Genomic DNA, 25,229 nt, shown 5'->3' on the forward strand with positions numbered 1-25,229 from the left:
TGCCAACTGTGCCCACATATCTATTCAGGGGACACCATCACAGGGCCTAATCACATCAGCCACACTATCAGAGGCTCGATCACCTGCACATCTACCAATGTGATAGATGCCATCATGTGCCAGCAATGCCCCTCTGCCATGTACATTGGCCAAACCGGACAGTCTCTACGTAAAAGAATAAATGGACACAAATCAGACGTCAAGAATTATAACATTCAAAAACCAGTGGGAGAACACTTCAATCTCTTTGGTCACTTTATTACAGACCTAAAAGTTGCAATTCTTCAACAAAAATACTTCAAAAACAGACTCCAACGAGAGACTGCTGAATTGGAATGAATTTGTAAACTGGATACAATTAACTTAGGCTTGAATAGAGACTGGGAGTGGATGGGTCATTACACAAAGTAAAACTATTTCCTCTTGTTTATCCCCCCCTTATTCCCCCCCTCCCCCGTTCCTCCAATGTTCTTGTTAACTGCTGTAAATGGCCCACCTTGATTATCACTAGAAAAGGTTCCCTCCCCCCCTCCCCCCCGAGCTCTCCTGCTGGTAATAGCTCACCTTACCTGATCACTCTGGTTACAGTGTGTACGGTAACACCCATTGTTTCATGTTCTGTGTGTATATAAATCTCCTCACTGTATTTTCCACTGAATGCATCCGAAGAAGTGAGCTGTAGCTCACAAAAGCTCATGCTCAAATAAATTTGTTAGTCTCTAAGGTGCCACAAGTCCTCCTTTTCTTTTTGCGGATACAGACTAACACGGCTGCTACTCTGAAACCTTTCATGTAGGTGACGCTTTCAGCAAAGGGGAAAATGAAAGTGGCCCCCCGGGGAGATTTCTCTCTTCTCCAGGTGCATGGATCCCCACTGGCACCGCTCGGACAGGAAGCGCTGCGGGGAGGTCTCTGCATTGGGGAGCCCTAGGTACAGATGTGCAGGGTCTGGGAGACACACTGCTGACTAAATCGCACTGGGCATCCCTGTGAAGCCAAGCCCCTGATCCCTGCTCAGAGCTTCCAGTGCCAGCTGCTGGTGCCAGCCAAAGGCTGTGGCATGGTCGGTTCCAGGCTAGAGCGGGAGCAGGGCTGGCGTTCCAGACACGCTTTCCTGAGCAGGCAGAACTGTTCAGTACAACCCCTCTTCCTGGGGCGTCAGACAGCGTCACCCACCAGAGAGCCCTCACCTCCCCCCATGAGGCGGGGGAGCATGTCCTGCTCTGCACTGGGACAGACTCGAGACCAACCAGAGAGCCCACAGTGCCTGCATTCCTGGCACCCCAGAGAGCGCCCTGCCCCCTGGGCTGTTGGCTCATCTCTCAATCTGGATTTAGTCAGAAAGTCTGTCCTGACCTGAAGAACCGTCCCAGGGCCAGCTCTGTTTAAACCCACCTGCTCCCACCCAACTGACAAACTGGCGTTTTCTGGTGGGAAACCGTTTTGTGGAACAGTCCTCGCCCGGCTCTGCACAAGACGTGGAGACGTCCCTCCTCATCCTGACCGAGAGCTGAGGCCCAGCCCGGACTGTCACCGCTCAGCTGCGCGGGTGCTCCCGGGCCATGCGGGTGCCAACGTTCAGGAGATCCCGTTTCCCACAGCTGTGGTCAGACAAGTAGACTACGCCTGCCTCAGTGGGCTCTGAGAGAAAGGGGGAAGGATGTGCTGGGGGCTGAACAGGGGACTGGGAGAGCTCAGCTGCAGCCCTGTCTCTGCCGCTGACTCGCCATGTGACCCTCGGCAAGTCACCATCCTGCCCTGTGCCTCAGTTTCCCCTCTGTCGAATGGGGAACATGTCACTGCTGGCCCTTCTCTGGCATGATGGGAGCCCTCCAGTACCTTCCGATTCCAGAGGAGTTTCCAGGCCTGCCCCATCCTTCTCACTGGAGGCTCGGGCTCTCTGTAGGGCTGTGCTAGCTTCTCCCCGTGTAACAGACAGTGCGGGGAGGAGGGGGGCAGAGGCAGCTCCTGCCCCAGGGGCTCAGAGGTGAAGCAGAGGAAGGTGCGTGCTAGGGCGGCTCAGATGTGATTTCCTCTGGCGGCAGAGGCTCCCCTCTGCCAGTTTCCTTCCTGCCCTGCTGCTAGCCCACGATGCCGCAAAGCGTCAGTCAGGCTGCACGGGGGCCGAATCGGGCCCTGCCGCCGGCAAAGGGGGACATGCCCCCCCACTCCCTGCCCCTTCCTTCCACCTGCCTCCTGCCCTGGCGCTCCCACAGCCAGCCCAGAACCCTGGGCCAAGGAGGCGAGGGTGTGACTGCCTGCAGGGCAGCTGGGGGTGAGTGGGGGCACCCAGAGCCCAGGAAATGGGGGGCACCCAGAGATCCGGGCAGGGGGAGGTTGCAGGGAGTCCCTGGAATGGAGGGTCTGAGAAGGGGGTGCGCAGGGAGTTTATGGGAGACTCTGGGCTGCAAGGAGCCCCCGGGGGTGTGATGGGCTGGGCCTGGAGAAGGAAGGAAGTGGGCGGTCCCCCCACGCACAGAAAGCTTCATCGCAAATTACCGCACAGGCCACCCCCAAGGGTCAGGGCGTGACCCCAGCCAGTGGGCCGTCCCCTCCCCACACTGACACCCTCACCGCCCAGAGCGCTGCAGCTCCTCCGCTCCCCTGCCCCCCCGTCCCAGCCCCCCCAGTGCTAACAGCCGGGGTGTCTGCGGCTGGGGAGGGGCTCGTTCTGCGGCGGGAGGCAGGAGTCCCCCCATCCCGGGGCAAGCAGGGGCCAGGTACAGTTGGGTGGTTTCACTTTCCATTAGCTTCCCTCGGGGGTTTCCAGTGACCTTCGCTGCCCCGGGCATTGCCCGGGTCTGTACAGGGAAGCCGGGGAGGGGGGCTGCTGGGGAGAGGGGCTGGAGGGGACTGCGGGGGGCAGGAGCGGGGGCGGGGGACTGCCCGGCCCCGCTCCTCTCCCGGGGGGATAACCGGCCAGGGGCAGTGGCTGTGGGGAGGTGTGTGGGGCAGAGGGGGGACCCGTCCCGGCTCCGCGCTGCACACAGCCCAGCCCGGCTGCTGAGGGACATTCCCCAGCCCCTGACTTCAATCCCCCCCCCCCGCCCCCCGGGGTTAACGGCCGGGGGAACCGGGCTCCCGCACACCCGGCTCAGCCCGGACCAGCCGCCCGGGGATCGTGCCAGGCTTTAAACACCTTCCAGGACGCAGCCCGGTCTGCGGTCCCAGCATCGCCACACAGCCCCCAGGGCCCCGGCCCCGCAGGGACCCCCAGGCAGGGGCCCGGCTGCCAGGCTGAGAGCCAGGGGTCGGCACGGCGCTCCTGGGCGCTAATCCGGGCTCTGCGCAGGCTCGCTGTGTGGCTGAGTCCACCCCCACCCTTGCCTCAGTTTCCCCATCTGGGTAATGACCGGGGAGCGAGGAGGGCTAGGGAGCGCGCAGAAGGAAAAGCTCAGAGCCCTGGGGCTGCCCCTGCCGGGGTCCGGGCTGCGCCCCCCGCCCAGTCCTGCCCCCCCGGGCGGCGCCCGGCACGACGCGTGTGCGACTGCGGGGTAGGAGACAGCCCTGGCCAGGGGCTTGTTGCCGGGAGGGGGCACGGAGAGGCTCCTGCGCGGTGCTGGAGGGCCCGGGCGGGGTCATGCTGTGCCGGGGAGGGGGGGCACGGACGGGACCTCCTGGGTCCCCCAGGCTGCGGCTCCTTTAAGCGCTGGGGCGGGGGCTCCGGCCAGGTAGGGCTGCTTTCGCTTTCAGCCCGGCGCCCTCCCCAGCCGCTCTCGGGCCGGCGGGCTCCGGGGTGGGGCCGGCAGCTGCCCGGGGGGGTCTCTCGCACCGGCCAGGTGGCTGCTTCTGACGGCGGCCAATGGGGAGGCGCCAGGTCAGTGCCCAGGGCATCCGTACCGGGAGGGGGGCAAGGACACCCCAAGGTCACACGGCGCTGGAACCCAGGCGTCCCGGCCCCCCGTAACCACTAGATCCCACTCCTCTCCCAGGACCAGGGAGAGAACCCAGAAGTCCTGGATCCCAGTCCCCTGCTCTACCCACTAGGCCCCCCTCCCCTCCCAGGGCTGGAGAGAGAACCCAGGAGTCCTGGATCCCAGCCCCCCCCCCCGCTCTAACCACTAGACCCCACTCCCCTCCCAGGGCTGGAGAGAGAACCCAGGAGTCCTGGATCCCAGTCCCCTGCTCTACCCACTAGGCCCCCCTCCCCTCCCAGGGCTGGAGAGAGAACCCAGGAGTCCTGGATCCCAGCCCCCCCCCGCTCTAACCACTAGACCCCACTCCCCTCCCAGGGCTGGAGAGAGAACCCAGGAGTCCTGGATCCCAGTCCCCTGCTCTACCCACTAGGCCCCCCTCCCCTCCCAGGGCTGGAGAGAGAACCCAGGAGTCCTGGATCCCAGCCCCCCCCCCCCCCGCTCTAACCACTAGACCCCACTCCCCTCCCAGGGCTGGAGAGAGAACCCAGGAGTCCTGGATCCCAGTCCCCTGCTCTACCCACTAGGCCCCCCTCCCCTCCCAAGGCTGGAGAGAGAACCCAGGAGTCCTGGATCCCAGCCCCCCCCCCCCCCTAACCACTAGACCCCACTCCCCTCCCAGGGCTGGAGAGAGAACCCAGGAGTCCTGGCTCCCAGCCCCCTGCTCTAACCACTTGTCATGGAGTGTGGGGGAGTCCAGGCCCTGCACCCCTCTTCCTGGGATTCAGCGAGACTCTCAGCCAGCCAGTAAAACGGAAGGTTTATTGGACAGTAGGACACAGTCTAAAACAGAGCTTGTGGGTACAACCAGGACCCCTCAGTCAAGTCCTTCTGGGGGGCAGGGAGCTTAGACCCCAGCCTTGTGGTTTCTGCTTTCCACACCCAGCACAAAACTGAAACCAAACACACACACACACACACACCCAGCAGGCTCTCTCCTGCAGCCTTTGTCCAGTTTCCCGGACAGAGGTGTTACCTCCCCCTCCCGGCTCAGGTTACAGGTTCTCAGGTCTCCCATCCCCAGTGAAACTCCCCTGCCACATTCCCAGCTCAACACTCCCCCCTCCCTGCTGCGTCACACCACTGGACCCCACTCTCCTCCCAGGGCTGGAGAAAGAACCCAGGAGTCCTGGCTCCCTGCTGCCTGCATGATGCCTGCAACTCGGTGGCCCCCTGAAATGACAAAGTGGAGGGGCAACCACTGAGTTACGCTGACAGGGACAGGTTAGCAGGGCCCCCGTGTTGCCGGGGAGAGGGGGGCGGGCGGGGGCTGGGTCAGGGGCAGGTGGCTCAGGAAGCAGGGTGAGCAGGTGAGGGTGATGGAGTGGGGCCAAGGGTAGGCAAGGAGAGGGGCGGGGGCCAAGTTGGACTGAGGGTGGGCAGGGAAGGGCTCAGGAAGCCAGGCTGGCAGGAGAGCCCAGGCAGGGGCATGGGACCGGGCATGGGGGAGGGAGACACAAACTGTCCCTGAGGCCAGACGGGCTGGTGCGCTGGGGTAACGCTGACAGACCCCGGTTGTCGGCGGGCTGGATCGAATCTGGGGCCTCGGGAGCTTAGTGCATGAGCTAAAAGCCGACTGTAGACTCATTTTATCGCTCAGTGTGAGCTTGTGAAATGTGAAATTGCAGAACTACTAACTGCCATCTGTAACCTGCCCTTAAAATCTGCTTCTGCACCAAACGACTGGAGATAGCTACGGTGACACCAATGTTTAAAAAGGGCCCCAGAGGTGACCCTGGCAACTACAGGCCGGTGAGCCTGACTTCAGCACTGGGCAAATTGGTTGAAACTATCATAAAGAACAAAACTGTCAGACACATAGTTGAACATAATTTGTTGGGAAATAGTCAACATGGTTTTAGTAAAGGGAAATCCTGCCTCCCCAATCTACTAGAATTCCTTGAGGGAGTCAACAAGCATGTGGACAAAGGCGATCCAGTGGATATAGTGTACTTAGATTTTCAGGTCTCAGAGTAGCAGCCGTGTTAGTCTTTATCCGCAAAAAGAAAAGGAGGACTTGTGGCACCTTAGAGACTAACCAATTTATTTGAGCATGAGCTTTCGTGAGCTACAGCTCACTTCATCGCATGCATAAAGTGGAAAATACAGTGAGGAGATTTATATACACACAGAACATGAAACAATGGGTGTTACCATACACACTGTACCCAGAGTGATCAGGTAAGGTGAACTATTACCAGCAGGGGGCAGGGGGGAACAAAAAAAACCTTTTGTGCTGATAATCAAGGTGGGCCATTTCCAGCAGTTGACAAGAACGTCTGGGGGGGAGGGAGGGGAATAAACAAGGGGAAATAGTTTTACTTTGTGTAATGACCCATCCACTCCCAGTCTCTATTCAAGCCTAAGTTAATTGTATCCAGTTTACCAAATTAATTCCAATTCAGCAGTCTCTCCTTGGAGTCTGTTTCTGAAGGTTTTTTTGTTGAAGAATTGCCACTTTTAGATCTGTAATCGAGTGACCAAAGAGATTGAAGTGTTCTCCCACTGGTTTTTGAATGTTATAATTCTTGACATCTGATTTGTGTCCATTTATTCTTTTGTGTAGAGACTGTCCAGTTTGACCAATGTACATGGCAGAGGGGCACTGCTGGCACATGATGGCATATATCACATTGGTGGATGTGCAGGTGAACGAGCCTCTGATAGTGTGGCTGATGTGATTAGGCCCTGTGATGGTGTCCCCTGAATAGATATGTGGGCACAGTTGGCAACGGGTTTTGTTGCAGGGATTGGTTCCTGGGTTAGTGGTTCTGTTGTGTGGTATGTGGTTGCTGGTGAGTATTTGCTTCAGGTTGGGGGGCTGTCTGTAGGCAAGGACTGGCCTGTCTCCCAAGATCTGTGAGAGTGATGGGTCGTCCTTCAGGATAGGTTGTAGATCCTTGATGATGCGTTGGAGGGGTTTTAGTTGGGGGCTGAAGGTGACGGCTAGTGGCGTTCTGTTATTTTCTTTGTTGGGCCTGTCCTGTAGTAGGTGACTTCTGGGAACTCTTCTGGCTCTGTCAATCTGTTTCTTCACTTCAGCAGGTGGGTATTGTAGTTGTAAGAATGCTTGATAGAGATCTTGTAGGTGTTTGTCTCTGTCTGAGGGGTTGGAGCAAATGCAGTTGTATCGCAGAGCTTGGCTGTAGAGAAAGGATCGTGTGGTGAGGTCTAGATGAAAGCTGGAGGCATGTAGGTAAGTATAGCGGTCAGTAGGTTTCTGGTATAGGGAAAGCCTTTGACAAGGTCCCTCACCAAAGGCTCCTAAGCTAAGTAAGCTGTCATGGGGTAAGAGGGAAGGTCCTCTCATGGATTGGTAACTGGTTAAAAAAGTATGAAACAAAGGGTTGGAATAAATGGTCCGTTTTCAGAATGGAGACAGGTAAATAGTGGTGTCCCCCAGGGGTCTGTACTGGGCCCAGTCCTATTTAACATATTCATAAATGATCTGGGAAAAGGGGTAAACAGTGAGGTGGCAAAATTTGAAGATGATACAAAACTACTCAAGACAGTTAAGTCCCAGGCAGACTGCGAAGAGCTACAAAGGGATCTCACAAAACTGAGTGAGAGGGCAACAAAATGGCAGATGAAATTCAATGTTAATAAATGCAAAGTAATGCACATTGGAAAACATCATCCCAACTATACATATACAATGACGGGGTCTAAATTAGCTGTTACCACTCAAGAAAGATCTCGGAGTCACTGTGGATAGTTCTCTGAAAACATCCACTCAATGGGCAGCAGCAGCCAAAAAAGTGAATAGAACGTTGGGAATCGTTGGGAAAGGGATCGAGAATAAGACAGAAAATATCATGTTGCCTCTATATAAATCCATGGTACGCCCACACCTTGAATACTGTGTGCAGATGGGGTCGCCCCTTCTCAAAAAAGATATATTGGAATTGGAAAAGGGACAGAGAAGGGCAACAAAAATGATTAGGGGTATAGAACGACTTCCGTCTGAGGAGAGATTAATAAGACTGGGACGTTTTAGCTTGGAAAAGAGGCGACTAAGGGGGGATATGATCGAGGTCTATAAAATCAAGAGTGGTGTAGAGAAAGTAAATAAGGAAGTGTTATTTACTCCTTCTCATAATACAAGAACAAGGGGCCACCAAATGAAATTAACAGGCAGCAGCTTTAAAACAAACACAAGAAAGTATTTTTTCCACGCAACGCACTGTCAACCTCTGGAACTCCTTGCCAGAGGGTGTTGTGAAGGCCAATACTATAATGGGGTTCAATAGGGAGCTAGATAGATTCATGGAGGATAGGTCCATTAATGGCTATTAGGCAGGATGGGCAGGGATGGTGTCCCTAGCCTCTGGTTGCCAGAAGCTGGGAATGGGCGACAGGGGATGGACCACTTGGTGATTCCCTTTTCTGTTCATTCCCTCTGGGGCCCCTGGCACTGGCCACTGTTGGCAGACAGGAGACTGGGCTGGATGGACCTTTGCTCTGACCCAGTCTGGCCGTTCCTATGTTCTCTCTCTAAGGGGTCTCTGTCAGGAGGTCTGTGGGTGACACCGGCGCTCATCAGGGAGCCGAGCACACACAGCACGTAATGTTCCTCTGTGCCTGGGTCCTGGTCCCCTCCGAATCCCCACCAGTCCCTCCCTGCGGCTTGTCCACAGGCTCTGTCCAGGGAGGGGGTCGTCCCAAGCCCCGTCTGCAGGCTCCGTCCAGGGGTGGGGGTGTCTTGGGCCCCATTTCCAGGCTCTGTCCTGGCGGGACCGAGGCCCTGCGCTGCCGCCCTCTGCTCCTGGGGCAGCTGCTGCAAACCCCCATTCAGAGGAGGCAGCTCTGGCCGGCTGGTCTGTGAACCCACCAGGGGGTGTTTGGGGTCATCAGCCCGCCCAGCCTGGCAAGGCCTGCCCCAGGTAACCAGCAGGGTCAGATGCCAATGTCCAAACCACTCACCCAGGGGCGTGGGGCTGACCCCCCGTACACCGCCTGTCCCCGGTGATGCCTGGCACCCACCAGGCAGTGCTGACTTCAGCCCGTTCTCTCCCCTCAGCACCTCCCGGGACGCGAAGCCGACTGGGATCAGCCGCTCCTCCCGCCCTGCAGGACCCCCGGGCCGGGCATTGGGACCCCCGGGGCGTGGCGAGGTGTGACCGGAGCCCCCGGGAAGCAGGTGGAGCAGTAACGCCCGGGCTCCCCGGCCCCTGGTGCCGTGCAGCATGGTCCTGCGGGAGTCTCCGTTCCCGAACCGGTTCCTGAGCGGCCTATACAGCCTGGGACAGTACCTGCTCTTCCCCAGCTACTGGGCCGCTGACTGCCTGCTCGACCTCAGAGAGACCACGGCGGAGCGGCAGCAGAGCTGGTGCCGGGGCTGCCCCTGCTCCCCCCTGCGGGCAGTGGTCACCGGCCCCTTGCTGCTGCTGCTCCTCCTCCTCTCCATGCCAGTCGCCCTCCTGGGCCTGCTGCTGTGGCTCCCGCTGCAGGCTGCCCGCAGGCCCTTCGCCTACAAACACACCACGCCCTCACGCCACCCAGAGCCGTGGGAGCTGCCGGGCACGGGCAAGGCCTTCAGCTTCGTCAGCGCCAACGTGTGCCTCCTGCCCAATGGCCTGGCCAAGTTCAGCAACCTGGGACAGATGAAGCAGCGCGTGGCCCGCATCGGCCAGCGCCTCACGCAGGGGGAGGCCAGGGCCAGCTTGGCCAGCCCCAGGAGCAGCCAGTTCCTGCTGCCCACCAAGTACGGGACCACCATGTCCAGCCCACCGCGGTCGGGGAGCAGTGCCCGCTGCCCTGACGCCAGCGTGGTGGTCGAGATCCCCGACGGGGAGGGAGGGGCTGGGCCCGGGGAGATCTCGGCGCCCTTCCCGCCGGATGTGGATTTCCTTTGCCTGCAGGAGGTGTTCGACCAGCGAGCGGGCGCCCGCCTGTGCCAGCTGCTGAGCCCCTTCTACGAGCACATCGTGTACGATGTGGGCACCTGCGGGCTGCCTGGGTGTTGTACTCTCAAGGTCTTCAACAGCGGGCTCTTCCTGGCCAGCCGCTACCCCGTGCTGGCCGCCCAGTACCACTGCTACCCCAACGGCACTGGCGAGGACGCGCTGTCCGCCAAGGGGCTGCTCTCCGTGCAGGTGAGGAGCTGCCCCAGCTGCGGGGAGCCCAGGGCCCTCTGCCCTCCTGGGCCTGGCGTGGCCTCTCGCCGGCCAGCCTGACGGGGTCGCTGCAGGGCGGCGTGGGGCATTCCCTCCCGGCCCTGCTCAGGGCAATGCTGCATCCGCGTACGAGCCACCGCTCCCTGCAGGGGCGCTGGGCCTGCGTGGGCAGAGGTGGGCCTGGGTGGCGGAGCGGGTTACAGCAGGGGACTGGAAGTCAGGACTCCTGGGGTCTCCTCCCGGGTCCGCCCTGGACTCCCCGAGTGACCCTGAGCCCTCTCCCTTTTCCCCGTGTGTCCTGGCCTCCCAGCTGTGGGGAGGCCCTGAGTCTGAGCCCCCTGCGTGCAGGGGATTGGTTACCCTGGGGCCCCCTGCGCCCCACGGGCAGAGGAGGGACGATGCCCCACACCACCAGCCTAGCCCCATCTTGACGGGTTAACAGCTCCGGGAGCCCTGGCCGGGGAGTGGGTGTCTGCAGCCCAGGCAGGGACAGGGCTGGGGGGAGCAGGCGCTTCGGGGACAGCCCTGCCGGGAGAGCAGTGAGAGCCCTTGGCAGTGGGGCTGGGAGCCAGCAGGTTGGCTGCAGGGGGCTCAGCCTCTGACAACAGGCCACTGGGCACCCGACCCCCTGCTGCCCCAGCCACTCGCTGCCCCTTAGCCAGGCCTGGAAACACCTACCCCAGCAGTGACCCCAGCATGGGATGGAAACTGCTCTGTCTGTCCAGGGCTTTGCCTCCTCCCAGCGCCGGGAAGAGTCACCCAGGGTGTGTCGCCCGGCTCTGCAGCAGCCTCCCGGCGGGGCAGAGTGGGGCTAGCAGGGCTCGTGCGAGCGCTCACAACCAGCCGTGTGGACATGGCTCCGGCTGGAGCTCGGGCTCTGACACCGGGGGCGAGCCGGCCCTGCGCTGGGGGCTCACCGCTGCAGGCTGTCTAGATGTACCCCTGGGAGCCGGGCTCCCACCCCACAACCTGCTGGGACCCCAGCCAGACAATAAGGGCTGAATCCAGTGCACCCGTGGGGTGACGGACACGTGGGCCCATGAACCATGTGGGGGTCATCTCCTCCCAGCTCCCAGCCATCTGTTTCACTGATGGCTGAAACTGACCCTCCTTCCCCACGGCTCTGACTGTTGCCCTGGCCAAACGCCTGCACCCCCACCCCTCCTCGGGATGGGGCCTGTGCTGTGTGGGGCCCCGGCCCCGTCAGTGGCCTTCCAGCTTGTAACTGGCAACGTTTCCATGTGCACCTGCTAGGTGCAGCTGGGGGAAGCCCACGGGCAGAGGATTGTGGGCTACCTGAACTGCACACACCTGCACGCTCCAGCCGGTGAGTGTGGGGAGGGGGCAGTGAGGGGCTCTTGCCCACCGGGGCTGGGGAGGGAGAACAGCTCGTCCAGATGCCCCCCCTTCCCCGCTCTACTCCTGGGAGCAGCCCAGCCGCTGACCCTGCCACCGCTCCTGGAGCGGGCTTGGTGCTGGGGCTGCATGGGCACCTGGGCCCCGGCCCCCCCTGCTCGCCTCCCCAGCCCTGCCCCGCAGGGCCCCGCGAGCGAGGAGGGGACACCTGGCCCCTGGACTGGGCTGAGATCCCAGCGCCGACCCGTCAGCCAAGGGCCAAATCTCCTCTGCCCCACAGTCTGCAGTGGCAGGGCAGGGGACCCCGTGTGGGTGGTGGGTGGGGGGCACTTGTTTCCGGCCCTGGGGCTCCTGGCTCCGTGGCTGTGCGACCCCGTTGGGGAGCCCCGCAGGGATTGGGTGTGGGGTGCAGCCGGTAACAGAGTAGGGTTGCCAGGTGTCTGGGTTTGAACTGGAGGGTCCAGTCAAAAAGGGAACCTGGTGGTGCCGGTCAGCAGTGCTGCCTGGACACTAAAAGTCCAGTTACCAGGGGGCGGGAAGAGCACCTGGGGCCTGGAGGAGCCCTGAGCACCCAGCAATGGCTCCAGGGGGTCCGCTGTCCTGCCCCGAGCACGGCTCTCCCTCCCCTCCCCTCACTGCCCCACTCAGCCCCCACCCCCGGAGCGCGGCTCCCCCTCCCCTCCCCCCACTGCCCCACTCAGCCCCCACCCCCGGAGCACGGCTCCCCCTCCCCTCCTCCGCCCTGCCCCACTCAGCCCCCACCCCCGGAGCACAGCTCTCCCTCCCCTCCCCCCACTGCCCCACTCAGCCCCCACCCCCGGAGCGCGGCTCTCCCTCCCCTCCCCCCACTGCCCCACTCAGCCCCCACCCCCGGAGCGCGGCTCTCCCTCCCCTCCTCCGCCCTGCCCCACTCAGCCCCCACCCCCTGAGTGCAGCTCTCCCTCCCCTCCCCCCACTGCCCCACTCAGCCCCCACCCCCGGAGCGCGGCTCTCCCTCCCCTCCCCCCACTGCCCCACTCAGCCCCCACCCCCGGAGCGCGGCTCTCCCTCCCCTCCTCCGCCCTGCCCCACTCAGCCCCCACCCCCGGAGCACAGCTCTCCCTCCCCCTCCCCCCCACTGCCCCACTCAGCCCCCACCCCCGGAGCGCGGCTCTCCCTCCCCTCCTCCGCCCTGCCCCACTCAGCCCCCACCCCCTGAGTGCAGCTCTCCCTCCCCTCCCCCCACTGCCCCACTCAGCCCCCACCCCCGGAGCGCGGCTCCCCCTCCCCTCCCCCCACTGCCCCACTCAGCCCCCACCCCCGGAGCACGGCTCTCCCTCCCCTCCTCCGCCCTGCCCCACTCAGCCCCCACCCCCAGAGCGTGGCTCTCCCTCCCCTCCCCCCACTGCCCCAGTCAGCCCCCACCCCCGGAGCACTGCTCTCCCTCCCCTCCTCTCCCCTCCCCTGCCCCACTCCCCCTGTCACAGAGGGTGGAGGAGTCAGGGCCCTGCACCCCCACTTCCTGCAATTCCCCGTGACTCTCAGCCAGCCAGTAAAACAGAAGGTTTATTGGACAACAGGAACACAGTCCAAAACAGAGCTTGTGAGTACAACCAGGACCCCTCAGTCAAGTCCTTCTGGGGAGCAGGGAGCTCAGACCCCAGCCCTGGGGTTCCCTGCGTTTCCCCAGACCGTTCCAAACTGAAACCCCTTCAGCCGTCTCACCCAGCCACCCCCCGGCTCCTCCTCCAGCCTTTGTCCAATTTCCCGGGCAGAAGGTGTCACCTGGCCCCATCCCCCCTCCTGGCTCAGGTATCATCCCTCAAGTGAAGTCACCCCCTGCTACCCCATCCCCAATGCAGACAGTCCCAGTAAAACTCCCCTGCGACATCCCCAGGTCAACGCTCCCCCCTCCCTGCTGCGTCACATCGTCACATCTCTCCCCCCTTCGAGACTGAACTGAGCGGGGTCACTGTGACCAGTGACCTGGGGAAGTTCGGGGCCCCCTCTCCGGGACAGCGCATCCGCTATCAGGTTGGCACTTCCCTTCACATGGACCACGTCCATGTCGTAATCCTGCAGGAGCAGGCTCCACCTCAGGAGCTTGGCGTTGGCTCCTTTCATCTGGTGCAGCCAGGTCAGGGGAGAGTGGTCGGTGTACACGGTGAAGTGTCGCCCGAAGAGATAGGGCTCTAGTTTCTTGAGGGCCCACACCATGGCCAGGCACTCCTTCTCGATGGCCGCGTAGTGTTGCTCCCGGGGTAGCAACTTCTTGCTCAGGTACACGATGGGGTGTCTCTCCCCCTTTTCATCCTCCTGCATTAACACCGCCCCCAGTCCCGTGTCGGAGGCGTCGCTGAACACCACAAAGGGCTTGTCAAAGTCTGGGTTTGCCAGAACTGGGCCACTGACCAGAGCCTCCTTCAGCGCCCGGAAAGCCTCCTGGCACTGCTCGGTCCAGACCACCTTGTCTGGCTTCCCCTTCTTGCATAGCTCAGTGATGGGGGTGGCTATGGCGCTAAAGTGGGGCACAAACCTTCGGTAGTATCCTGCCATCCCAATAAAGGCTTGGACCTGCTTTTTGGTGTGGGGAGCGGGCCCCTCTCTGATCACCTCCACCTTGGCTGGTTCCGGCTTTAGGCGGCCGCTCCCCACCCAATGGCCCAGGTAAGATACTTCAGCCATCCCCACCTTGCACTTCTCCGCTTTTACAGTCAGCCCAGCCCCCTGGAGTCGGTCCAGCACTTGTCTAACCTGGGACACGTGGTCCTCCCAGGTCTGGCTAAAGACACAGATGTCGTCAATATACGCCACGGCAAAACTCTCCATCCCCCTCAGTAGCTGGTCCACCAGGCGCTGGAAGGTGGCCGGCGCTTCCTTGAGGCCGAAAGGCAGGGTCAGGAACTCACAGAGCCCCAGAAGTGTGATAAAGGCCGATTTCAGCTGGGCATCTGCATCCAGCGGCACTTGCCAGTAGCCCTTTGTAAGGTCCATGGTGGTAAGGTATCGAGCTCCTCCCAGCTTGTCTAGGAGCTCGTCAGGCCTGGGCATGGGGTAGGCATCAGATACAGTGATGGCATTGAGCTTCCGATAGTCCACACAGAACCGGACTGACCCATCCTTTTTGGGGACCAGCACCACCGGCGAGGCCCAAGGGCTGGCAGATGGCTGGATCATCCCCAAAGCCAGCATGTCCCGGACCTCTCTTTCCAGGTCCTGAGCAGTTTTCCCTGTGACTCGGAAGGGGGAGCATCTTATCAGCGGGTGCGACCCTGTCTGCACCCGGTGGACAGTCAGATTAGTTTCAGAGTAGCAGCCGTATTAGTCTGTATTCGCAAAAAGAAAAGGAGGACTTGTGGCACCTTAGAGACTAACCAATTTATTTGAGCATAAGCTTTCATGAGCTACAGCTCACTTCATCGGATGCATTCAGTGGAAAATACAGGGGGGAGATTTATATACACACAGAACATGAAAACCTGGGTGTTATCATACACCCACACCCATCAGGGTCAGATAGGTGTTGGGCACCACCCGATCTGGGGCCACCACCTCGGGCCGGGCCAGCGTCACCTCCGCCCCCGTATCCCAGTATCCATTGACCTTCCTCCCATCCACCTCCAGGGAAATGAGGCACTCATTCTGCAATGACAGCCCCGCGCCCACCCTGTAAACCGAGAACCTTGAGTCCGGAGCATCCAGCCCTTCAGAGGAGCTGGTCTGGGACACTCCTCCCTCCTGGGCAGTTGGAAAGCTGTCATCCACCCTTGCCTGGGAAGTCTGCCCCTCGTCCAGCTGGGTCCCTACCCAGTTAACCCTGTGTGGGTTCGGTCTGCTCAGTCTGTCCTTGAGCCTGGGGCACTGGGTCCGTATGTGGCCTCTTTGGCCACAGTGATAGCAGCTCAGGTCACGTTGGTCCCCTGGAGCAAGTCGGTTGGTCCTGATGCCGGATGCTCCCCTTGGGAGGGGGTTCTCCATATTCCCCCTTTGAGAGGTCCATGGTGACTCTCTCTCTGCATCATGGTGGGCCTGTTCCTTTGGGACTCCTCCCTGTCACCCCTTGACCAGCTCTTCACAAACTCGTTGGCCAGCTGCCCTGCGTGCTGTGGGTTCTTTGCTTTTTGTCCTCCAACCATAGCCTCAGGTCGGATGGGCACCGCTCATCCAGTTGCTCCAGTACAATCAGGTCAAGCAAGTCCTCCTTCGACCAGGCCCCATCTGCCCACTTGCGGGCATATCCCTGCATCCGGTTGACCAGTTGTAGGTAGGTGACCTCAGGCGTTTTACGCTGACTCCGGAACCTTCTCCGGTACATCTCGGGGGCCAGCCCAAACTCATGGAGCGGGGCCTGTTTGAACAGTTCGTAATCCCCTGCCTCCGCCCCTGTCATTCGGCTGTACACCTCCACGGCTCTGGGGTCCAGTAAGGGGGTGAGGAACTGGAGCCTGTCTGCAGGGTCAACCCTGTGCATCTCGCAGGCATTCTCAAAGGCCGTCAGGAAGCGATCTATGTCCTCCCCCTCCTTCCGCTGGGCCAGGAGGCACTTGCCAAACCTCCTTGCAGTCTTGGGTCCCCCTGCACTCACCGCAGCCGGGGCCCCACTGCTCCTCAGCCTGGCCAGCTCCAGCTCATGCTAACGCTGCCTTTCACGGTCCTCTCGCTCCTTCTCTCCATCTTCCAGCTCCCTCATTTTCATCTTCCTCTCCCATTCCAGCCGCCTCTGCTCCAGGGATGAGGAGCTCCGCCGGGAGGATCCCCTGCTGGCTGCCGGGGTCCGGGTGCCCTCGGTATTTGCTGGGCTCCTCCCAGCCCCTCCCCTAGGCATAGGAAGGAGGGGTCTCGGGATGTCCTCAGTAGCTGTTTGACCCCTCCCAGCCGGGACAGGCAGCGGGGCCCGCCTTGTGTCTGCCGGGCTGCTCCCCTCAGGGACAGGGATCGGCTCCTCTGAGCGATCGTCCTCCTCCAACTGGGCAATCAGCTGTTCTTTGGTGGGCCTCCCGATGCGCAGCCCCCTCTGCCTGCACAGCTCCACCAGGTCGCTCTTAAGGCGCTTCGCATACATCTCCCTGCTGGCCACTCGCAGGCCTGTGCGCTCTCAGCTCCCCACGGTTTCCAGGAGGACCCCCTAGTGTACCAGCCCTTCTCCAGGTCACCACCTCTCTCCCAGGGTCGAGCCGCAGACTCCTCCACCCCTGAGCCTGCTCACCACAGTCCCCAGGGGGGTCCCCATTATTGCAAGAGTCCTTCTCGCTGGTCTCACACACTCCCAAGGGTTAAGCGTAGCTCCTCTGCCCCCCGAAACTGCTCCTCTCTGAATCTTCAACACACCTGGTCCTTGTCAATCCCCCTTCGTTTACTGCTCCCCCCGTAACTTACTGCAGGAAGCGCCGTCCACAGGGTGCAGTAGATCCACCTCTGCCACCTGTTGTCACGAAGTGTGCGGGAGACAGGGCCCTGCACCCCCACTTCCTGCAATTCCCCATGACTCTCAGCCAGCCAGTAGAACAGAAGGTTTATTAGACAACAGGAACACAGTCCAAACAGAGCTTGTGGGTACAAACAGGACCCCTCAGTCAGGTCCCTCTGGGAGCAGGGAGCTTAGACCCCAGCCTTGGGGCTCCCTCCGTTTCCCCAGACTGCTCCAAACTGAAACCCCTTCAGCCGTCTCACCCAGCCACCCCCCGGCTCCTCCTCCAGCGTTTGTCCAGTTTCCTGGGCAGAAGGTGTCACCTGGCCCCACCCGCCTCCTGGCTCAGGTGACAGGCTCAGGTATCCTCCCTCAAGTGAAGTCACCCCCTGCTACCCCATCCCTAATGCAGACAGTCCCAGTAAAACTCCCCTGCGACATCCCCAGGTCAACACTCCCCCCTCCCTGCTGCGTCACACACCCCCTGTCCCCAGAGCCCGGCTCTCCCTCCCCTCCCCTGCCCTGCCCCACTCAGCCCCCACCCCCGAGCGCGGCTCTCCCTCCCCTGCCCTGCCCCACTCCGCCCCACCCCCGGAGCGTGGCTCTCCCTCCCCTCCCCTGCCCTGCCCCACTCAGCCCCCACCCCCGGAGCGCGGCTCTCCCTCCCCTCCCCTGCCCTGCCCCACTCAGCCCCCACCCCTGCAGCGTGGCTCTCCCTCCCCCGCCCTGCCCCACTCCGCCCCCACCCCCGGAGCTCTGCTCAGCTGGCAGGGGGAGGGTGGTGGAGGGAGCAACAAGCCATGCGGGGGGGCCTCGAGGGAAAGTGGTGGAGCGGGGGCAGTGTCCGGGTGTCACACGTGAGGAAGTTGGCCCCCCTGTAATCGAGCTCTGTCCCCCCCAGCCGATGCACAGACCCGCTGCGACCAGCTCACCCTGGGGCTCTTCTGGGTGCAGCTGTTCCAGGACGCCCACACGGAGCGAGGGGACGTCGTCGCCTTCGACGTCTTCTGCGGGGACTTCAACTTCGACAACTGCTCCTCAGGTGGGGCCTGGCCCGGGTGGGGGCAGGGGAGGGCAGCAGCCTGGCGGGGTGTCGCGGCGTGCCCAGCCTGTAACCCGTCCCTGGGGAGTGCCGCACCCCGAGGGGCTGGCTCCTCGGGCCCCAGCGACCCTGGCTTGCCCCGGGGCTCCCTGCAGCGAATCCAGCCACGCCAGCCCCTTGCGGGACGCGGGGGCCGAGTCTGCAGGGCGCGAGGCTCTGGGGTATTTGCAGCCACGCTGGCAGCCTTGCACTAGTCCCCTGGCCACAGAAACGAATGGCTGCGGGCTAGCCCAGAGAGGCAAAGGCCCATCCTGCCCAGCCAGAGCCAGGAACCAGCCCAGCGTGATGGACTCTGTTCCTGGGGCTCCCTGTCTCTCTGCCTCGGTCCCTCCAAAGCCACCTGACCCCACTGTCCCCCAGCACGGGTCCCAAGTCCCACACGCAGGCTTCCCGCTCGGCGGTCTTGGATGTTCAGTCCTGGGGACTTCAGTTGTCTCCCTGGCCCTTCTGTTGATCTGGGTTTGCGCCAAGCAGTTAATTACCGACCCCAACAGCAAGTGACACACACACACCTGTGTCTCCTGCACTCTTCCAGGAGCAGCAAAGTGTAGAGGGAAACTGAGGCACACATCGGCATCATACAAATATTATGGAAAATTCCCGCTTCATCACACAAGGAGTGGGGGGGGGGCAGTGGGAGGGGTGGGGGAGGGTAGTCTGGAGGAGGGGGAGGGGATGGGGGAGTGCAGATGGGCCCATTCACTCTGCCGGATCTTTCCAGGGGATGAGTTGGAGCAGACCCACCACATCTTCCAGCAGTACCAAGACCCATGCCGAGTGGAGCCCAAGAAGGACAAGCCCTGGGCCATAGGTACGTGTCTGGCTGGCCCAGTGCCCAGTGCAGCTGCTGCCCTCTCTGTCTCAGTTCCGCGGAGCCGGGCCCCCATCTGGGGCTGCAGATAAACATCTAGATCCAGATCCCCACAGGGGGACCCAGCCTTTGGAACCCCCGGGTGAGATGTCGGGGGTCAGGGGTCCAGGGGCCCTGCTAGCCGAGGCCTGCCCCCCAGCTCTGCCCGTGCCCCTCCACACCCGGAGCCCCCTCCTGTCCCAGCCCTGCTCCCTCCCCGCACCCAGATCTCTGCTGAGGTACCTGTGGGCGAAGGAAGATTTTGGGGTGGGGGGAACGGCAGAGCAGGGGAGGCTCTAACTGCTGCTCACGTCCCTGCAGGCACCCTGCTGAACTACCTGGAGATCTACGAGGAGGCCGTGTCGACCCCAGAGAAGCTGAAAAGGTAACGGCTGCACCTGCGGGTTCCGGAGCGCTGGGGGGCAGAGGGGCTTACAGCCCTAGTTCAAGGCAGGCTCTGCCCCCGCCCCCACACAGGGTAATGGGACGCTAATGGGACAGGGTAAAGGCTAACCTGTGGATGGCCCTCCCTTGCCACGCAGCCCCTGTAGCCCAGGTGTGACTAGCCCCCTACGCAGAGCCACGCTCCTCCTCCCCAGCCACTCGGCCCCCTCGGCCCCCTGCTGACGGCTCCCCCGTGCACCCCGCAGCACCCTGGAGCAAGAGGAGGGCAGGCGGAAGTACCTGGCCTGTCCCATCCTGCAGGACGGCCGTCCCGACCCCTCGGCAGCAGGGAGCCCCCGGGAAGGGCGTCGCATCGACTACATCCTGTACCGCGAGCACCCCACCCCCATCAGCCTGACAACGGTGAGTGCCCAGAGGGGCCCCGGCTCCCGCCGGCCTGGGGTGCTCCCCGGGGTTCTTTCAACCCAAAGCTCTTGGTAACTTTTACTCGGTGCGAGGTGGTGTCAGGGAATAAATCAGGGGAGACACGGCCGGCCGGCCGATCGAAGGCGGCACAAACAGGACAACACAAGAGGGATTTCACTTACAGCTAAACTTTACTTGGTCCCAAGCACTTACACACACGTCCGCAGGAGGTTAGTAAAACACCCCAACCCTTGATAATTACCCAAGCTGAGCGAGGCTCTCGAGTGGCGCGGCGGCAGCCCGTCTGCCGCTGGCAAACACAAGACGCATCCAGAGGGAGAGTCCAGTCCTGAAGAGTCCCCCTTATTTATACAGGAGTAATAGAATGACATGTCCCTTAAAGCAAACTTGTTCAGCCAGCGGTTCCCATGGGCAAGCAAGAGGCTCCTTCTGATTATTGGGGTGGGTTTTTGCAGCGTTTGCAGCCTTGAGGCCCCAGCAGACATTCCTGGGGCACATCCTGCTCTTCTAAGATGCATGTATCAGCAACTTCAACACAATTCTTATCAGGAAGGATGCAGGGTCAAGCTGCCCTTCCCGTGGCACCCAAAGACCCCCCTCCCCTCCTGCCTTGGTTAAGCTAAGCCTGCTGCCTTGGCTAATTTACAGCCTGCTGACTTGGCTGCTTTTAGTAATAAGCCATAGTGGTTTCAGGCACTTTACTGGTTTGCCAAAGTCTCCCCGTACAGGGGTACCCCCGTGGGAGCCCCTAGCCCCCAGCCTGGCCTGGGCCCCATAGAGCGAAGGGCAAGCCCCAAGCCCAAGGGTGCAGGCGAGCTCCCAGCCAGGGATGCTGGGCCCAGGGCAGGGGGGTTCAGCTCTGGGGCCTGCCTGGCTCAGGGGCCAGATGCTGGGGGCTGGTAGGGCCACGGGGGCCCATGCTGGGGAGGTGGCTGGGGCTGGTAGCTGCACTCACTAGGTCAGCTCCTTCAGGGGCTCTCAGCAGCTCCCACACTCCGGGGTTTTCATGGTATGGTGCCGTGGAGCCAGGCTGCAAGGGGCTGGCCTTGCCGAATCGCTGCTCAGGGTGTGCGGGGGATTCAGAGAGCTAGTCAGCATGGTCCAGGGCTCCCGGGAAGGGTCCGAGCCTGGGGGCCAGGACGCCTGGGTTCTCTGCTGGCTCTGACCCTGATGTGCTGCATGATGCTGGCAGGGACCTCCTCCCCGCTCTGTGCTGTTTCCTGCCCTGCAGCGGGGGAAGGAGCCTGGCCTGGCCATGGCTGGGAAGGGGTAGTGAGCTGTGTCAGTGCTCAGCGTTGATTGAGGGGAGGGTGCAGCCCATGGAGACTACAAGTCCCAGCCTGCAGTGCTCTGGCTTAGCCAGACCTGGACTCATTGCATGCTGGGATCTGTGGTCTCAGGGGACCCCCCCCCCCCGCATTCTTGGGCGGGGCGGGGAGCCTGCTGTGCTCCTGACACCGCTGTCCCCTTGCTTTCCCCAGGAGGTGGAGAAGTTTTCCTTCATCACCCAGCTGGCCGGCTGCTCGGACCACATGGCTGTAGGGCTGCGGCTGCTCCTCAACCCTGCGCCGCAGTGACGGCAGCGAGTGTGAACCCCGGTGTCCGGGGCGGAAGGTCGATGGAGAATCCTTGTTATGGTGGAGCTGGGCAGGGCCCTCCCCCTGCCTGTGCCCCCCTCCCTCCGGACTCGGGTAGGCTGCGAGGCCTGAGACCTGGTGGGGCTGTGCAGGGCTGTGTGGGGCCAGAGTCACCCCCAGGGGCTCTGCTGGTCCCGTGGAAGGTGGGTCTGTGCTGGCCAGAGCCCCCGGTCAGTGCCCCAAGAGGGGGACAGCCCTGACGCCTGGCTTCTGGGCTGGCGGGGGCCCAAGGAGGAGGCTGCTCTGCTGCGCCCCCTCTGCCCAGTGAGGCCCAGCACCCATGGGTCTTGACTTGGGGTCCGCAGGGGATCGCTGGGGTGTGGAGCTGCCTCTGCAGACCTCACCCACTGCAGCAGGACGGGGGGCCGGCTATTTCCCAGGCTGCCAGCCGGCTTCCCCACCTGACAGCGCAGCACCCCTCCCGGCTCAGTGCCACGTGCTCCCTGGGTCCAGCCGGCCCTTGGGCCCCCTCCCCAGCCCGTGAGCCGGGTGTTAGCTGGGCAGGGGCTCCCCGGAGCTGGCGTGGGCCCGACAGGGCCACGTCTGCCTCTGCGCAGCATCGCGAGCCTCAGCTGCACGCGAGGCCTGTCTGTCCCTCGGCAGGGCAGAGTGCCCTTCTGCTGAGCCGTGGCTGCCAGGAGGGGCTCCCCTCTCCCCTGGGTCACCTGGCCCCCCTGGGGAATCAATAAAGTTTTCAAAGCAACTGTCCACGTCTGTGCACTGGGGAAAGGGGGTGGGGGGGCGGCTGGGGCGGACTCTCCCAAGGCTGGCCACTGGCACAGCTACACCCCAACTTTGAACAGTCCCTAGTAGGAACCCTTCAGCAGGCCGGGCCCCCAGGGTCCCACTCTCCCTTCAGGGGGGCCACGCAGCCCCCCGGACTGAGCCTCCGGGCTCCACCTCTCCTGCCCCAGGCTGTGAGCTCTGCCCAGGACAGACCTGTCCCCTCCACCACTGGCTGCGTCTCCGGGCGGCAGGGTTTGTCAGTCGCTGTAACGTGGTGGCACGGGGCAGCCAACGTTCCCATGTGGCCCCGGTCCAAGCACGTGGCCAAGCGGCCACACAATCCAGGGCCTGGCTCCCTCAGTCCCGGGTGAGATCCACCCAGTCTCTCCAAAGCCGGGTCTTATCCAACCCCCCCTCGGCCCCTTGTCCCAGCCTGCAGCAGTCAGCTGAGGTCACAGTTCCCACCAGCCTTGGGAGGTGTCGGGGTTCAGCCCTCAGAGCTCCGGTCGCCCCCTGGATCCTCCACGGGGCTGGGTCGGTTCAGCTCCCTTCAACACCCCCTTCGCGTTACCCCGGCTAGGCTGTGACCCAGCAGCTCCCGGCTCCTGCTCTGCCCCGGGCGTTGTCACCCTTCGGCACCACTGGGGAAATCCCTGGTCGGGCACGCCAGGCCTCTCAGCCATACGCCTACTGCAGACCCCCCCTCTTGGGTACGGGGGGTCCCTAGGACTCGGGGCCATCATCCCCCACAGCCTGCCCCGGCCTCTCAGCCATACCCCCCCTGCAGACCCCCCTCTTGGGTACGGGGAGTCCCTAGGACTAGTGGCCATCACCCCCCACAGCCTGCCCAGGCCTCTCAGCCATACCCCTCCTGCAGACCCCCCCTTGGGTATGTGGGTCCCCAAGTCAAGGGGCCATCACCCCCCCACAGCCTGCCCAGGCCTCTCACCCATACCCCTACTGCAGACCCCCCCTCTTGAGTAAGGGGGGTCTCTAGGAGTCAGGGCCATCACCCCCCACAGCCTGCCCAGGCCTCTCAGCCACACCCCTCCTGCAGACCCCCCTCTTCGGTACGGGGGGTCCCTAGGACTCAGGGCCATCACCCCCCACAGCCTGCCCAGGCCTCTCAGCCATACCCCTCTTGCAGACCCCCCTCTTGGGTATGGGGGGGGTCCCTAGGACTAGTGGCCATCACCCCCCACAGCCTGCCCAGGCCTCTCAGCCATACCCCTCCTGCAGACCCCACCCTTGGGTACATGGGCTCCCCAGGACAAGGGGCCATCACTCCCCCCACCGCCTGCCCAGGCCTCTCACCCATACCCCTACTGCAGACCCCCCCCCTTGGGTACAGGGGGTCCCCAGGACTAGTGGCCATCACCCCCCACAGCCTGCCCAGGCCTCTCAGCCATACCCCTCCTGCAGACCCCCCCCTTGGATACCATGGGCTCCCCAGGACAAGGGGCCATCATCCCCCCCACCACATGCCCCAGCCTCTCAGCCATACCCCTCCTGCAGACCCCCCTCTTGGGTACGGGGGGGTCCCTAGGACTCAGGGCCATCACTCCCCCCACCGCCTGCCCAGGCCTCTCACCCATACCCCTACTGCAGACCCCCCCCCCTTGGGTACAGGGGGTCCCCAGGACTAGTGGCTGTCACCCCCCCACAGCCTGCCCAGGCCTCTCAGCCATACCCCTACTGCAGACCCCCCCCCTTGGGTACAGGGGGTCCCCAGGACTAGTGGCTGTCACCCCCCACAGCCTGCCCAGGCCTCTCAGCCATACCCCTACTGCAGACCCCCCCCTTGGGTACAGGGGGTCCCCAGGACTAGTGGCTGTCACCCCCCACAGCCTGCCCAGGCCTCTCACCCATACCCCTACTGCAGACCCCCCCCCTGGGTTACAGGGGGTCCCCAGGACTAGTGGCTGTCACCCCTCACAGCCTGCCCAGGCCTCTCACCCATACCCCTACTGCAGACCCCCCCCTTGGGTACAGGGGGTCCCCAGGACTAGTGGCTGTCACCCCTCACAGCCTGCCCAGGCCTCTCACCCATACCCCTACTGCAGACCCCCCCCTTGGGTACAGGGGGTCCCCAGGACTAGTGGCTGTCACCCCTCACAGCCTGCCCAGGCCTCTCACAGCCGTTGTACCCAGAGGGTGATGCCATGTGTGGCCACTAGACAGGAGTCACTGGCAAAGGAGTCACTGTTCTCGTCTCTGGCCAAGGAGCTGCAACCCCAGGCCTGGGCCAGAGCCCCCAGACCCTGCAGGCTCCCCGGATGGGCTTTGGGACCCTGCTGCTCTTGGACTTTGTGACTGGAAAAGTGGGGCCTGCCGCTACCCTGCTGGCCAGGCCCCAGGGTGGGGGTCGGGGAGGCAGGCCATGGGGCTGGTGGAGCAGTGGGGCGGACACTGTAATCGGGCTGGGCAGGCCGTGGGGTGCTGGTGGGCGCTGTGGGCCATGCCCCTGGGGGCCGGGGCTGATGTCCCCGGTGTGGCGGGCAGGCTGGAGGGGGGGGCTGGTGCCGGAGGAGCTGCTCCAGTCAGAGGCCATGATTTGATAGGAAGGAAGAACTGTGGGGGGCAGAAAGGGGCTGTGGCTGGTTGGAGCTGGACTCTGAACACTCCAGGTTGCTGGGGAGCCCTGTGGGGAGGGGTGGCATGACCCTCCTGGGGGGGCACCTTTTAGAGCCAGCACCATGCACCCCACTGCCCTCCCCCTGCCAGGCACCTCACTGCACCGAGTCACTACTAGGGGCATGGGGTGCTGAGATGGCAGGGGCTGGCCAGGCTCCTGGGGTGGCCCCTGCCCCCCCTCAGGTCAGTAGCTGCACATGGGGGGTGAGGTTGTGCGGGGGAAGGAGCCGACCCACCGTGTCCTGCAGCTCCAGCCCCCCCCGGCTGCAGCAGGCTCATGCCCACCAGCCGGACGGTGCCTGTGGCCGGGGGCAGAACTGGTGGCAGGCAGACGCAGACTGGGAAATTGCTTAGGACCCCGAGCAGCTCAGGGGGCCCCCATTAAATATTAGTATGTGGGGCTGGGAGTATTCCTGCTTGGGGCCCCCAAGGGCCTGGCCCTGCCTTGCACCAGGGGCACTGCTGCCAGCTGCAGCTGTGGGGCACAGCCGGGGAGACCAGCTCACGTGCATGGCGCCCGCACCTGGCACTAACTACGAGGGCTTGCGGGGGGGCACCCAGGTGGGCAGAGACGGTTCTGGGTGGCTGTACATGCTGCAGGGGCAGTCCCGGACGCCATGGGGGGACCCACAGCCCTGGTTCCTATGTCCCTCCCCCAGTCTAAAGACCCGACCAGG

General features: G+C 62.8%; 1 protein-coding gene across 5 annotated transcripts in view; it reads left to right on the forward strand.

Moving 5' to 3' along the window:
* Positions 1-21,886, forward strand: part of LOC119565530 (sphingomyelin phosphodiesterase 5) — a 35,560-nt gene extending 13,674 nt beyond the window's left edge. The window contains exons 1-9 of one of the 5 annotated variants that reach the window (XM_037891773.2): positions 2,528-2,720; positions 5,020-5,138; positions 8,935-10,009; positions 11,285-11,357; positions 17,674-17,814; positions 18,596-18,685; positions 19,046-19,109; positions 19,375-19,531; positions 21,037-21,886. In XM_037891773.2, coding sequence (XP_037747701.1) covers positions 9,101-10,009; positions 11,285-11,357; positions 17,674-17,814; positions 18,596-18,685; positions 19,046-19,109; positions 19,375-19,531; positions 21,037-21,132 — 1,530 coding nt within the window. In that variant the 5' untranslated portion in view covers positions 2,528-2,720; positions 5,020-5,138; positions 8,935-9,100 and the 3' untranslated portion in view covers positions 21,133-21,886. Of the gene's footprint in view, positions 1-2,503; positions 2,721-3,604; positions 3,818-5,019; positions 5,139-8,934; positions 10,010-11,284; positions 11,358-17,673; positions 17,815-18,595; positions 18,686-19,045; positions 19,110-19,374; positions 19,532-21,036 lie in introns of those variants that run through there. The other 4 variants (XM_037891772.2, XM_037891774.2, XM_037891771.2 and 1 more) reach the window with 4 other exon arrangements.
* The last annotated feature ends 3,343 nt before the right edge of the window (positions 21,887-25,229 follow it).

Source organism: Chelonia mydas, chromosome 2, assembly GCF_015237465.2.
Source record: "Chelonia mydas isolate rCheMyd1 chromosome 2, rCheMyd1.pri.v2, whole genome shotgun sequence".
Taxonomy (NCBI): domain Eukaryota; kingdom Metazoa; phylum Chordata; order Testudines; family Cheloniidae; genus Chelonia; species Chelonia mydas.